General features: G+C 41.5%; 1 protein-coding gene across 1 annotated transcript in view; it reads right to left on the reverse strand.

Annotated features, from left to right (window-relative positions):
- Nucleotides 1-16,175, reverse strand: part of nectin1b (nectin cell adhesion molecule 1b) — a 138,903-nt gene that overhangs the window by 14,241 nt on the left and 108,487 nt on the right. Inside the window, exons 6-9 of the mRNA XM_070829840.1 lie at nucleotides 15,388-15,535; nucleotides 13,804-13,869; nucleotides 6,809-6,905; nucleotides 641-742 (exon numbers count right to left, since the gene is read on the reverse strand). Of these exons, the coding sequence (XP_070685941.1) occupies nucleotides 641-742; nucleotides 6,809-6,905; nucleotides 13,804-13,869; nucleotides 15,388-15,535 (413 nt within the window). The remainder of the gene's footprint in view (nucleotides 1-640; nucleotides 743-6,808; nucleotides 6,906-13,803; nucleotides 13,870-15,387; nucleotides 15,536-16,175) is intronic.

The raw sequence follows: 16,175 nt of genomic DNA on the forward strand, positions 1-16,175 counted from the left end.
AAAACGCCCAAGCATCTGTGCCACTGAGGGAGGCTCACCACAGTTAGCAGAGACATCTCATACAACAAGGCAAACACTTCATAGTCAACAGTTAACACTCAGGGGCGACGATGTACTGTAGAGCATCACACTGCAATTTATCTGCACATAGCTGCCATGCAAACACACAAGTAATTACGACAGACTAGAGGAAGTGGAGTGGAGGTGAGGCAGAGGGCAGAGCAGGTGATGAGTGTTGGGGTCAGAATGCGAAATAGTCCAGACACACACACACAGAAAGAGAGGGAGAACGTCGCCAGTCCAGGTTTAGACAGAAGGTGAGTGGTGCAGATGTAAATGATGGGATAAGGAGCTCAGTCAGCGCCCAGTGGATTTACTGGTCAGCGTTGTTGGAAAGACTCACGTCCACTTTTAACACCAGACAAGCAACAACGGAAGCAGCCACAAGATCTTCAGTGACACTCAGGAGGCATCACAACGATGCATTTCATTCGTAAATCAATTCTCAAATACCTCCAAGCATAATGGCCCAGAAAGTTCACCCTTCCACCAGTAATTACAACTGGCCCGACGGCGGCGGCTGTGGATGACCCCCTCATAGAGAAGCTCCTTTGAACCCGCTCATGGCATCACTACTCACCGGCTTATCAGTGAAGGGGGTCGACTCAGAGGGCGCCATGTCGTAATAAGGAGGCTGAAGAGGAAGCTTCTGCATTTCCTCCTCCTTGTCGAGATGAACCACCTACAGGAAACACCGAGAGCTCAGCAAGACTCACAATGAGCTCCAAAACTCCACAAACCAGGCAGGTCAACCAGTTTGCACTGCGGCTGATCCCCACCAAGGTTAATTTTGCAATTAGCCCAACACTGAAAACTACTACCATTGCGACATACACATTAGGTCAGAGCGACAACACCTCAGCAGCAGAATATTTATTGAAAATTTTTGGACTTTATTTGCTCACATTTGTTTTTCAGTGGTAATGAGCAGGAGCAATAGTTGAAATATGACAAGGAATACGGTTTGACAGCAGTTTGAACTTTGCTCCGCTGAACTCAATGTGTGCATCAAAGTTATTTTGTCAAATTAGTCACTACCACATCACACAAAGGTATGATGCAAACTTCTGAAATTGTGAGGCAGAAATGCTAGAGCAACCGTAAAGCTGCAGGAGACAGCTGTGCCATGCTGCCACTGAAGGAAAGAACTGCAGGGAAGTAAATCATACATGAAGGTGACATGTGATTAGAAAACAGATTCGCTGCAGATTAATTACAGCTCAGCAAACACAGGTTGTCAATATATGGATGAAGCTCCTTGACATCATGTTAATACATTAATGTTTTATGTAAAATACTATCTCGCTCCTTTTTCATAATAAAAACAAAACAACTAACAAAACTGCTTTCAACAGCATCATGAGCTGGACTCCATCTTAATGTAAAATCCCTGTTTATTGTTTACTTTGCAGGTGTCTTTTAATGGTTTGATGTTTCTCAACTAAAATGTTTAAATTTGGACTCATCCGCCAGCAAAATAAGAAGCCTTTGAGCGGATTTTCTGCAATTGTGCCTCAGCTTTGTCATATTCCAGAGGAATATCTGCTCAGTGTTAAAGGATTTGAAACTGGACTGGAGATAGTCTGAGACGTAGAACATTTAAATTTCAAGAGCAAAAAAAAAGACTCTTTAATGTGTGGAATGTTTGTTGTTTAATTTCAGTACAACTATGCAATGTGCTCATATAAGATAGACATAGGCTGCAGTATAAAGATAAAAAGAAGTGTTAAACATCACAACAAACACAATGTTGAAAGTTATATATAGCAAACATTCTGAATTCAAAGCAGAAACGATGCCTTATGTTGGCTTTTTACTACATTAGATCAGAGCTGACAACAGTTGACGGTATCATGCTGAGATAATGTTGCACATTATGTATTGGACTTTTTTCTGTGTTGTCCTATTGAAACCAGTGTTTAAATCACAGCAACTTGAATATCATAATGAAGACGTTATTGCATATAATTTAGTATGAATGTTCCTCCTACATCGACGATAGAAGGACTTTTTTAGAGGAGGTTCAGCAGGAAATTATGGAGTCATTTGTGCAAAAAGAGATCAAGGAACATTAGAAAAGAAGTGAAGGGTGAAGATGATGGAACCAATCCTATTTCACTCAATATATATGGATCTCAAAACAACATGAGTCACACCATGCAACTACTCTTTTACTACACTTTTGTAACCCAAGGCCCTCTTTTTGAGAGAGGCACAGAAATAAAAGAGGTGACAAAATCCACTAAAGCTGCCTTTTTTTTTATTTCAGCAGACTAGTTGGGGGGGTAAGCCATATGTCTAAGGGTCTTGCTCAAAAAAAAATCAAAGAGCAGTATATGAAAATGGGGGTGAGAAGCAGGAGGAGGCAAAGTGCCCCTCTGTAGTTTTCCTTCAACAGGTTGGCAGTCTTCCTGTGCAGCAGGCTCCTAATTGATCTGTCAAACTCTACCACAATGCACAGTTTGACTGCTGACAGCAAAGACCCTTTTAAGGGTTTTTAAGGTGGGATATTCACAACAGCCTCCAGAGACGTGTCATGACATTAAGGCTGAGCACTGGTGTTCAATACTTTTAAGGTACTGACCAAAATAACCCAGTAACCCAAGATGTGGTGAAACTTGACCAGTCAAATGATATCTGCATTCACTTCTTTGTGTTCACTGATCTAGAGAAAAAAATATTTATAATTAAATAAACATAATTGTGTGGTTTCACTCACAGTCAATCCCTGCAAGCATTATTTGATCTAACGCAACCCCCCCCCCAAAAAAACTAATTTGAAATGGCTAATGGATGCTCACAAAACCTCAAGATTTGTCAGACCTGTAAATTCAGTAGAAAATAAATACAAGTGAATGACAAAGTCGTCCAGAACAATGACATCATCAATGTAATAAATGTGAGATTCAAATAATAGATGTTGAACAATGCAGCAATTTCCTCTCAACACCTCTATGCTGTTCCATTTGAGGGATCAAAAGGCTGTCAAAGGCTGTTTGATTCCCATTTTTCTTACACTTAAAGATAGCTGTTGAATGCCTGTCAATGTGCTCCGGGTTGGTGTGAGCTTTTCCATTCGTATTACATCAAAAGACGAAGGATTTAATGACTAAGTGGTCGAATGGCGAGCTGAGTACAATTATTCGTATGCAATTAGCTGAAGGAAACGTTTGCTGGGAGCATAAAGACTTGGGCCTCCAATCAAGGTTGTTGTGTGTTTCAAGGTTGTCGTCCGTTTGGCTCTCGGAGTCCATCTCACAGCAACATACACCGAGGGTTTACGGTGTAGCAAGTGCAGATGTTGATACTTTGGCTGCGTTGCTAGCTTTGCTCTGTGCACTGGGCAACCATTAAACTATAATGCTGCCAATTCCAGCACAGTGACCTGGCAACCTATCTTGAAATAAAGCTGTAATATCCAACTTTATCAGATTCCAGTGTCAATAATAGGATATACTGTGTTACCTGTCTGTGTCTGTGTGGCCCTTTATTTGCAGTCCCAACTTTTTCCTAGATTGGGTTTTCATTGATGTTTGTCGTGTTGGACTGAGGGCTGTGGTCAGAGCTGAACTGAGGGTCCAGCAGCCACAGTAACAACAAGCTTATCAGAAAACAGGAAGAAAAGAGTGTTTGTCTTTTTTTTTTGTGTAAAATTTAGGATAATGAAGTACCTTTGCTGCTATTTCTTATACAAACATTACAATATAGATTTGTGATGAAAGACTATGACCAAATGGGCCAACAGTTACACTACTGAGTGGAAACCTCATATGGTAACTGTGTATCTTCAGAAAGAAAAAACGGAAAGAGAGAAGAAAATAAAGTCTGGCAAAGCTAAACGTGGTGCACAGTACATGTTCTGTATATAGTGAACAATGAATGTATTATTATCACAAGCTGTCTGGCGGCTCTACAGATGCTGATTATCTCAGTGTCATTTAAATAAACAGCTCATCAAGATGATTGACAGGTTTCCAGGCAGGAGCTTGTCCAACAGAAAGGAGGAAGGCGAGGCTAAACACACATTGTTTTCTGGTTTATGATTTAAAGTCGTGGCTCAGATTATCCTTTTACAACTTTATATTTTGGATCCTTTGGTTCCATCAGATGATGAAACAGATCATGAATGAATTTTGAGGGTGCAGCCGCTGGTCCGTCATGACCTGCTGTGCAGAATGAATCACAGCCACAAATACTCAGCAGCCCGAAAGCTTGAACCTTAAAAATGTTTTGGTCTGTTAATACGTATATTTTGTTCTGCACACGCCCACTGGTATAACAGTCATGCTCATTGTTTATGCACCAGTGATTATTGTTTATTCATGCACACTTTACCCATCATGCCATGAACCTGCTGTGATATTTTTTTTCTTTTGCTTACTTTCATTTTTCCAGATGCAAGCTTGCTGAGCCTGCAGCTTCTTTTAAAGCAACTACAGCCATAAAACTGAACACATTAAATCCTATTAAGTGTCTATTACAGCTCCATCTTTCTACTAATCACCAGTGAGTCTGGCATTAGGTGCCTTGCTCAAGTACTCCTCTGCAGTACTTGTGCGGGGAGGAGAGCACATTACATTCTCTTCTCTCCATTACTTTTCCTGCCCTGATGTCCAGGAGTTTGACCTTGTAGCTATAAAGAGTATCATAAAGTCGGATTTAAAATCTCAGCAGTGCTGATGCACGGTGGCCAACTCGACGATGGTTAGGTGAATCTTCAATTATTCAGATTCTAATAATTCTTTTTTACACTGTATCGCTCCAATTTGGAAGAAACGATTATTTTGTACACCAGTCCTTGACAACAGTAAAGGTGTTCACTGTGACTGCTGTGAACTCATGAGCACTGTACCCAAACTTTGATGTGCACATATTAATGCACTTGTTTGTTTGTGCTATGGACAAATCTACAGCAAGCACACTGGGAAACCACCAGGGATGTTGATACAAAACCAGGAAAATCTGGGGCCTGATGTAATGTAAAGACTGTGTTCTCATGCAAGCTTGACAAAAGAATATTGTTCTGTGTGGCCCCCAGCTGATTAAACCTGTTGGTCACGCAGAAGGAGCTGTGCTGAGTTGGTGTGACAACGAAAAGTGATTTTGGTGGTTCACACAAGAAGACTGGTGCAAAAGCAATGCAGCTGCCTTAACTCCGCTGTAGAGCCATGAGTCTCCTCCAAGAGACATAAACTCTGTCCTAATTCCATTCTACAGATTAATTAATTGTGTCTATTATATACCATATGCTAAACTTTATAGTATATAGTGTACGTACATATATATATATATATATATATATATGTATATAAAGTATATTTTTTGCATTACAGAAGAAATCAACATACTTTTATTATGCTAATAAGATATTATGTAATATACCCATAATGCAAAGTCAATCAAACTTCAACTTTGGAATGACATTGCCAGTCAAACATAGCAAAAACACATCAAAATGTTTTGTTCCACAAATGCAGCTGTTATTTTTTATTTTCAGGGCTGTTTAACCGCAATCCACAATTAGACTTAATTTTTCCCAGCTGTGAGCACACTCAGAAATTGACCATATTTAGTATATATATATATATATATATATATATATATATATATATGCTGTCTGTTTTGAGTGTTTTCACTTCTGTTTCTTTTCCAGTCTGGCTGCTTCCTTTTACCTGCCAGGAAATTCACCAGGAGGGCGTAACATGTGTGCCGTTCATGTAACCGCCCCAACATCAGTGGTAGTACTGCCAGGAGTTGGATTGAACACAGGTTTTTGCAGTGACGCTGAGTGTTTTTCCTCTTCGCCCCAGATCAGTGATCTGAGAAAGTTGTTATATCAGTAAATTCTTCTCACTAATCCACTCGATGTTGGCATTTCAGTTTGTCACTGATTAATAATAAAACTGCTCATTCAAATTATGAAAACATGTCTCGGGGGTAAAAAAAAACAAACACTGCTGTGAAATTAAGCTGTTTATCAGACTTGAGTGGTACCGTATAATCAATACCACTCATCTAATAAGATTCAAATACATAGAGTGAAATAACACAATATAATGCACACAGTGATGTATGTCTGAAATCATGCTGCAAATACTCAACACATGGGCTGCCTTGACACAGCGCTCACTCCAGATACATGCTATATGTGCTGCAGTGGGAGGTCAGTATTTATGTGTCTAAAATGACCCACTTATAATTACTTTACTTATCAAGAGGGGAATTAATTAGTGTCAGATTGGTAATTATGTTACATGTTAGCAGCTTCGCTTGGAGAAGGAGACATTTCTATTCAGCTAATTGTATTGTAACGGGATTGTTGAAGGAACTCTGTGACAAGCATCAGTCCAGAGAGGAGGAAGAGAAGCACGCTGCACAACATTAGGAAAAATAGCCTCCTGTCACTAAACTGACATTTCCCTGTACTCCCACAGGTACCACTGGAACACCTATCAAGTCCAGCCGATGTGAGATAAAATCACCTCAAGAAGAAAAAAAGATAAATCTCTGCTGCATACGTGTTGACTGGCTCTTGCAGATGTGTTATGAAAGTGGCTATGCATGTTCTGACTTGGTGTTTGTACGTTTTAAACTATTTGGGCTTGAAGTGGAAGCATTTCGCTCATAAATGTGTGTCCGAAAGTGGCAAAAGCTCGAGTCAGAAATGTGGAAAAATTCTCAGACTTTGTGTCGGATCAGCCAGAGAGGACACGAATAAGGAGGATGATGAGGAGGAGGAGGATCTTACCTGGATGTCATCGGATGTCAAGTGTCCCTTCATGTCACTGTTCTTCTTTTTGGGCGGGGGAGGGGCTGGTTTGTGGGCGGGTGGGAGGTCGGTCCTGTTAAGAGAGTGAAAAGATAACATGACACTCAGCACGGTAAGGGATCGCCACTCTTTACGTCCCTCACCTTCTACAGCACTCTATAATGAGAAGTCCTGCCTGCACTTGCCTTTTTCACTCTTTCCTTGGATTTTGATAGATCTCGTGTTGGTGGCTTTGTTGCGGCGGCAGCCATTCCCCCTGCCCTTTCAAAGGCTCTCGCTGGAGAGACACTGTGCTAATGAGAGTGGGCTGTAATTGGACACTGAGGTGAGGAGATGGGGATGGAGGGGTATAGGGGGCAGGGAAAAGGGCATGTGTGAGTCAAGTCCTCAGGGTGGATGGAGCCTCAATAAGAGTACCACGCCGACAAACACCCTGCCTACTGTGCAGCGACTGTTTGTTTGACATGTCGTCCTGAGCTGTGACTCAGAGAGCTCAGCAGGCAGCTCCTGCTCTCCACCATTCCCTGAATCTCTGGTACTAACATCCCCTAATCCCAAGGTGCTCACTCCGCCCCTCTGTTGACACACCTGGGGAAGAACAAAGCCTCAACAGCTGAACACCTATGCTCATTTGCATGCCGCCATGAACATTAAACAACTACTTTCTTAAAATCCACAATGAAATTTGCACTGGCGATAAAGGCCACTCAGGCACACAGTTGTTGATACAATAATAAAAAGGAAAATTAAATCGTGAGCAGGAGAGACAGCAGTAATTGAAAGCTCGATGTTGAAATTGTTTGAAGTGCATCTGGATAATTATTTTAGACAAGGAAGCAGAAGCGTTGTTGCTACGAAATTGTCACAAAGAAAACCCCTTTCCTCAAACATGCTGGCAGTCAGATGTCATCTGCCATATTCTGACATGATATCAGGAGTGATCAAAGATAATGAAGTGGAGCACAGACACTGAGCTGTGTACCTACAAGCATTATCTCCAGCTCCTCCCGCCTCCCATTCGCACTGGTTCACGTCCTTATTGAATAACATGACCTTTCCGCTAGGCCAAGCCAGCGTTTTAATGTGCAGAAAATTTGTGCATGAGTGCACCTCTTAACTCTTTCTTTCACGCTCATTATTTCCAGTCCGTATCACCTTGTCTCCAGACAGGGCTGCCGTGCCACTGCCAGATTCATGTGGCACCCTCTTCAGCCTGCCTGCAGCACAGAGGCACAGCAAACGCTCAAGAGAGGCAGCGTGCCGCACACTCCCTCGTCTACAATAACCTCTCCCATCGCAGAGCCTTCAGAGGAGAGGCATCCATTTTCTCTGAGACAGATAATTATGAGTCTTGTGGAAAATGTGGTTTTTCGCCGGTACAGCAGCGTGCTCATTATGGTGTATTGTAATCCGTTGCTTATGATTGACTGCATTCTGATACAGGTGAGAACTTACAAAAAAAAAAGCTGTGACAGCCGACAAGATCATTTGCTTTCAAGAAATGTATGAGACAGAATGTAATTTTCAGCCTCTGTCTGCCCTGTGCACACACCGAGACACCAAATCACGACATTTCTTCAATTTGCTGAAACAAAAAGCTGATGAATAGCTCATGCAATGGCTTAATTGACATTTTATTAAAACGAAATGAGGCATCACCCAACATTCGATGCCTGTTTTAAGCGAAATCAGTTGCACATCTACCTGGTGGCACAGATTTATTTAGGTTGGATGAAATCATGTAAGATGCAGCATTTGTATTCACATCTTGCTGCATTTCTCAACTTACATTTGAACCAATAGGACCCTCGATGATTGCATTTCATTGCAGGTCATGTCAAGGACCATGTTCAAATAGGTAGTTTGTTGGGGCCCCATATGCAGAGTAGCTTCATCAAATCTGACCAAACAAGAAGAAACTCTCACTGTTCACGACTAACACCCGACAGCAACCACTTTCTCCCTGTCATACCAACCTTTCTTGATTGAATTCAGCCACATTTGTAATCACGTTACGCACAAGCAGCAGCCTCAGGGGACCGTCAGTGTACAGACTGTCACTACTGGTTGACACAATAGCAGGAGAAGGAGGCGAAAAGTAGCATCAGTGTTTGATGAAGCGGCGTGTGTGCAGAGCGCACAAACATACAGTGTGACAGTGTGCTCAGGCATGCATGTACCAAGACAAACATACAGTATGTGTGTGCTCAGTCACTCAAGCTGCGTCCCAGTTCCAGACTAATACTGTACTAATCTTTAAAATCCTGTTAGTATACAGGATATTTGTACTTTACTGTCTTGTACTGGCAGGAAGTGATAGAGGAAACAAACTGAGATGCTAGAAAATTACTGCTAATTAAACTCAGAAAGGGGAAAGCTAAATGTTTTTCCAAAGATTAGATATTTCATGTTTTTGGAGATGATCCTGAAGCTGTCTCAACCCTAGCCACAATTTGTTTACATTTTTCCAGCTGGAAGCTCCTTTCTTTCCTGTGAGCGTTGAACTGTGGGATTATAGTGTCCATCACCAACAGCATATTCAAAACCCAGGCAAATTCAGCACGCATGCTGACATCTTTTTGACTGATAATTCAAGTTTATTCCAACTTAGGTCTGCTTTTCTTTATTTTGGCAATTATTTCCTTTGGTTGTTAGAATGTTGAACTCAACATTGTTGAGGTCTGCTAACACAGTGGCATTGCTGCCAGGAAAAAAGTGGTCAGATGCTCAGATCTTCAACAAGCCAACAGTTTAGGCAGATTATCTAAAACCACTTCATTAGGAGCATATCTAAAATACTCCTTAATGCTTCATTTCATTATAAATCTACATGTGAGCACAACAATGGCAAGTATGGTAGGTCAAAAGTGAAGAGAGTTTACAAAAATCAGTCTGGCAAATAATTTTACTGTTTTACCAAATTTTACCAAAACCTGTGTCATTGACTGCTTGTGCCCCATGATGTCACTACATTGTCAGATCTCAACAGAAAAGTAGATGAGAGTTATTACAGACAAAAATAGCTACAAGCATAAAATACAGACCAATTTGTAATAGACTAGAATTATCCAGGGTTTAAGGTTTAACACTACACTATTATACTATAATTCTTTCCAGCTAATAGCAGTTACTCCACTTCCTGTGCAGTGCATTGTAAGAAAGTCAGTCGACGGTGCACCCAAAAATAACTTAAATACGCATGTGAATGTCATGACTTCACCATTCGGAAGACAGAATGAGCTACATGCAAATCAAGAATCTAGTTGTACAAAATAAACTTACATGCAGGCGACCAGCTAATTGAAATGTAAATGTAAGGTTTTATTGTTTGAATAATTGATTAGAAGAGGCTTCACAGCAGCTGAGGAGTCATTCAAGTAGTGTGTGTGTTTTTTTTTTTCATTTTTCTCCACAATAATACTGCAGAACTGCGAGCTCCAGCTAAATAATTAAATGACTTCCTTCCGATTCAAAGCTTGCTTTCAAGCTAAATAAGATTAGCGTTTGATCTTAAATATATATTTATTTTTTTCTTTCTTTGTGAATATTGTTGATTAATACATGCCGCCTTTCTTGTTTTAACATTCCCAAGTGACCAACTGGGGAGATGTAACCTTTTCACTGGCCAACATTGTCACTGGGAATAAAAACACTGTTAAGTAAAAGACAGCATCAACCCAAATACAGAGCAAGTTAGGGTAAAAAATGGGTTGATAGGCTGTGTAACATTAAATATTTATTGAGGTCATTTCTGCTATAATGTATTTTGCCATATGGTGAGTAAAATATTCAACACTTCACATATGTGTGTGATTTTCTGCATCTTCTCCCCTGATGCTTTACAATCTAAGTAATTCGGCGGTTTGCGCTTAATGTTTGGTCAACCCGCCATTAGTCAGATGCAGCATGATGATGCTCATCTCAGCTTGACCACCTCATGTGCATCTCAGCTGTGTGACACACAGACTTCCTCAGAGCTGAGTGTGATGCAGGCAGCATGTGGGCGTTGGCTTTGTGAGACGCAGGCACTAATGAAAGCTGACAAGCACCACAAGCCTGTGGGGAGCAGAAAGCACTGGGCAGGGAACCATAAGCTACATCCAAGTTTGCACTGTTTCCTGCTCAGACATCCACCTTGAAGACCTCGCTCCTCCTCGCTCTGTTGGCTACAAAAGGCTCAGGGCAGCTTAAGGGGAGATTTAAGGGGGATAGTGAGGAGAAAACATAACTAATCCTTAAACTGAGAAGAGTAATCTGCGAGGGAAGATTTACAGCAAAGAAAATGACTTTCACAATGCACTCCCCAAAACTGACCTTTCTATTAGAAATTTTTGCAACAATGAGGCGGTTTTTGAGCTGCAGATAATCAGAGTAAAGACGTCCCTCAATATGACAGTCAGAAAAACGTTCTCGCTGCCTGTTGGCATGTGAGAAAAAGTGAAGTGTCGCATCCCCAGAAGCGTTTGGATTAAACAGCCACCATATGACCGCAGCCCCGCTCATGGAGAACAATGTGAAGTGTTTGAGCTGATCCTTGGTGCTCTCATTGATTTCTGTTGATCACAATCTTATTTGGCAATTTAAATGCTAATGATACTTTTAATTGCAAGACGGGATAAATGTGATTTGATCTTTAGGAGGCAATTACTTTCATGCTTTGTCTCCCTCCGATCTTTTCAAAAGGCGGACAACAATTACTCTGCAGAGCTCAGCTTTTTTTTCCTTTTCTCACAAGAAAAGAAGGAACAAAACAAGAATGAAACAAAATGACTTCTGTTTTTGTTCTTTGACAAGTTTATCAAAAACTATTTCTGTTGTCAGAAGGTTTTGCTTCTCAGAACATTTAACTTTACAATTATACACACATGGCCAGTTTCCAAACCTTTCAACACCTCAGGCATTGATACTAGATTACATACACTGCTATACAGTACAAAAGAACATGAAAATAAAGGTGATTGTTATAGACAGTTGCACTGCATGTATAACATTCTGTACAGAGAAACCAAGCACCATTTTTACTCATAAACAACAACAGTGAATGATTCGAATTCACAGCCAGTACAGTAACAGTCCATGTTGAACGACTCAGAAAGACAAGAAAGACAATCCTACTTTGGTTACAGCTTAAAGCTAGAAGGTTTCCAACAATGAATGGTCAGTTATCACATTTTGAAGGTCTCCACACAGCAATGGTGAAAAGCACTGGTAACCAATCAAAGGGTACACAAGAACAAATCTCTATGAATCACTTCTCCCGGTGTCTTCTTTCAAGTTGTGCTGCTCAAGAGGATTAGTATAACTGCAACGTCCCATTTTTTCACTTTTGATTTGCCGTAGAGTTTATCAACAATTTCCTCTAAAGAGTCCTCTAAAGTCACAATGGTGCTACAATTCAGTCCCGGAAAATCATCTCTAGTACCTACGGTGGAAGAAATTGTACCTGCACTTGTGAAAGTGTTGATGTTGTTTGGTGACAGCGACATCCAGCTCATAATCCATCATCCTTTTACATTCTGCATGTGATTCTTTTCAGATATCGTGGTAAATATGGCCAGGAAGTTGGCAACAAAGTGATTTATACCAGCAAGTATTTGCAACCGTGTCAACACCAGCTGCACGTCGGGAGCACTAGTGAGTAAATTCATTTTGCTGGGGAGCGGCGCCACGATTGGCAGTGCTTTTCGGCATTGTGGAGGTCATACATCACGCTCGGGCAAAAGACAGAGCGATGAACACATTATTCTGTGAACATCGCTTTTGACAATGCCCATCTATTTTGATAATCTGTTGACTATTGTGCCAGTGCAGCCTCTAAAGGGCCAGTGATTTATTAGGATTGACCAATTTTGAGTCACATCATGTGCTGCTTTGTGAGGGCAAACAGAGGCGTGACTGGCGGTGCAGTCAGGCATGTTATCAAATGCCCAAGCTTGATTAACGGCTCATCAACATGCAGAATTAAACAGTCTGGTTAAATGCTTCCCCTTTACCCTGACATCAGACACTCATATAAAACTATGAATCTCTTGCAGTGCTTCTCTACATTAAAATAAACCTCCCACATTCTCATGTAACTCCCGCGTTCACATAATTAGACATAGCAAAAAACAGTTTTTTTTCACTGAACAAGTTTGATGACAAGCCACAGGAAAATGGACACAAATATTCATCTGGACATTTAAAGCTTTGTATCACATTTCACTACATTGAGCATTACATGCCGAGCTAGAAGTAGGAAACAACAACAACAGTTACACAGCACTGACACAACTATATGCTGTCCGTCATGCATATTTGACGACAATCATGCACACAAGAGGAGGGGAAAGAGCAAGAGGCGGAGGAGGGAGGTTGCACAATGTGGTCTGTTAACAAAGACATTATCAGTGAGTTTTAGCTTATGTGAAACAAGAGCCTCTATAAGCTTACAGATTTCCCTCCAAATAACAATTTGATATGTATGTTCAATCTCGTCAAAAAGTGCTCTGCTCTGTCCAAGCTCCCCGGATCTGATAAAACCGTAAGTGGAGCTGGATATTTTATCTGAAGGCTTTTAATTAAGTTTGATTTATCTTGGCACTGTTTTCATCAAACTCAATTTTCATTCATAGTTGTTTATCATACTGCATCGCTATTATTTGATGGAGCTGGATGTTTTTTGTGTGTGTGTGTGTGTGTGTGTGTGTCATGCACCAAATGGAGATGTTTAAATTCCATTTCAAACGTCTCAATTTGTTGAGTGTTATCAAACGAAAAGTAGAAACTCCTTATAGTTTTTCAGACGTCAACTCCAGTGTGAATGTCAAGTAATCGACCATGTCGATGAACATTCGCTGCTTTTCAGCGCTCACAATGGTGTGCTCAAGTATGTCACTTGCAGGCCACCATTACATGCAGGCAACAGAATAGAGGATCCGGGAGGACAGGGTTCAGCGGGGGATAGACTGGGGTCAGGTGCCTCTACTTTCCTTGTGGGGGACTCTGGCTTCTCTGGAGCCTGTGTCACACAACTATCAGCAACAGCAGCAACAGCAATGCTGAGGGAGGGGAGTGGGAAACAGAGAGCAGTTACTTTGGCATCAGAGTGAGAAAGAAAGATAGATTAGCAGGGAGGGAGAAAGAGACAGAAAGCAATGGGAAAGGTAAGAGTTTGTGTGCTTCATTCGTCTTAAAAAGCATTTCTGAGAGGTAGAAGCTGTGTGGTTTCTGGGGCTCCGCCGGGCTCAGCGGTGGACCCGCGGCAGCAGCAGAGTGCCGAGGCGAGCAGCAGGCAGAGTTGCGGAGGCCAAAAACCTGGCACAGTGTCTTGTCGTCGCTTGATGCTAACATCACTGCTTTGAATATCAAATCAATTACAAGATTCTGGAGGGGAACCTCTAAAATAAGCATTGTAATCTCATCATGTGAGTTGATTAAAGGCTCATGTGCACTCTCAGCCAGATTCTGCACACCCCCAACCTCAGTTGTTTTGGTAATATTCCCAGTGAGGAAGATAGCCAACCCCTGTAGACAGCAGCATCATTCCCATGGGGATGTGGTTTGCATCTTGTATACCCGGTATAGCCAAAAGCATCATGGAAACCCTGGCAACCAGTGAGCTATCTGTCATGGCCAGGTGTTTCGAACAAAGGCAATTAGCAGGATTCAACTTGAATGTTTGTTTCCTTCTTCATTAAAAGCAGAGTTCTTACAGTTCTACCTAAACAGATGGCAGACACTTTTATCACCTTAGCAATAATTCACGAATATATTCCAGATTGTCACAGCACTGTTAGCTAGTGCTTCTCTGTGCTGCATCCTCTGGAACTTCTGTTTTCCCCTCCTTGTACGGGCAGCAGCTGGCAGTGTACAAAATTGCCAAGGCCCCCGGTTTGCAGGCAGAACAAAATTACCTGGCTGGCCAAAGGAGGGGAGGCAAGAGTAAATAAAGTTGGAGAAATAAAGGGGCCTTAAATCTATCTTCAACAGCCGTCTGCCTGGCTTAATTTATGCAATGAAAATAGTCTTGTATATTTCACAACACATTCTGAACTGTATTCTTTTAAATTCAAATGGCCTACAAATAAGTTCTTAGACTAGAACTACGGTCCCAGCGTCAGATTTGATAGAAGTGGTGAAGCTTTCCCAGAAAGAGACTGCAGCACACGCTCCTGTAATCAGTCCTGATTAAAAGAATGGTTTTTTAATGGGAAATGGGCTCACTAGCCCACATTACAATCAAGCAACCACTTAATAGCTGCTGCTTTAATGATAATCATCGATTCTGTCTGCAATAGTAAACAAAGATAAACTTGCTTTCTTAAAGTCTGGGTACAGTTTTATTTTTCATAAAGTGACCTATAGGAAAGGAGATTAATCGGATGTAAGAATGAATGACATGGAGGCAGCGACATGATCCCAGTGTGTTCCTCCGTCTCTGAGCACATTAACTCTCCCAAAAAACAGTTTAGTCCTTTTCAAAGTGTTTCTCTCTCATGGGCTGACAAGACTGCACACCTAATCTTACCACCTGTCCAGCCCCCTGCAATATTCTCTGGCAGAGGCTCGGTACTCACAGGTCATTATCTGTCTCAGTGCGAGTCTTCTGCTGCCGCCGATGGACCATGAAAACAGTAACAGCCACGCCGATGATGAGTCCAATGGCAACGACACCTCCAAGGATCCCGATAACACCACCTGGGGGACCCTGTGGCAGCGGCTTCTCTGCAGACAAGAGGAGAAATAACAGTGTCAGGATAGGTGGTCTTTGAGTTATTGATGCTGCTGGGTTGAACTTGAACAAAAGTAAGGGGAAAGAAGCACGAATATAATGTCTCAATAACGTCTTCTTGAAGCAACATGAGGCTTTCTGTATCCTTGGCTTGAAAACCTTGCGTAATAAATCACAAAAATTCTGAACATACTACAGCATCTGGTTAAAAATATTTCAAAATGAAAACAAAAATGCATCCAAAAAGAGGACAAACACAATAGGCTATTGTAAAGGGAAAGTCTTTACAAGCCACTTGACATGGCATTAGCCAGGCTTGAGGCTTTCTGTCATAAAACACATCCAAAAACTATTTTCAGAGACATATTTCAAGATGAGGCCATTGTCCTGCTCGCACTGGCACTCCATGAATGCCATACTGTAGCGGTTACTCAGAAGCTTCTGCTGCATTTCTAATGTGTACTCCATCAACTGTTCAAAAAGAGCCAAAAATTGGCTTCGATTTGACAGTCAACCAAAATGCACTCTTAAGAGCACGACAAAGCTATTATATTTCAGCGTCCTTGCCAGCAGGGGGTCATGAATGCAAAATATATTTCCAACATTACAGAGAAAGAATGTGTGCGGTTTCCA

The sequence above is a fragment of the Pempheris klunzingeri genome, chromosome 4, assembly GCF_042242105.1.
Source record: "Pempheris klunzingeri isolate RE-2024b chromosome 4, fPemKlu1.hap1, whole genome shotgun sequence".
Classification (NCBI taxonomy): Eukaryota; Metazoa; Chordata; class Actinopteri; order Acropomatiformes; family Pempheridae; genus Pempheris; species Pempheris klunzingeri.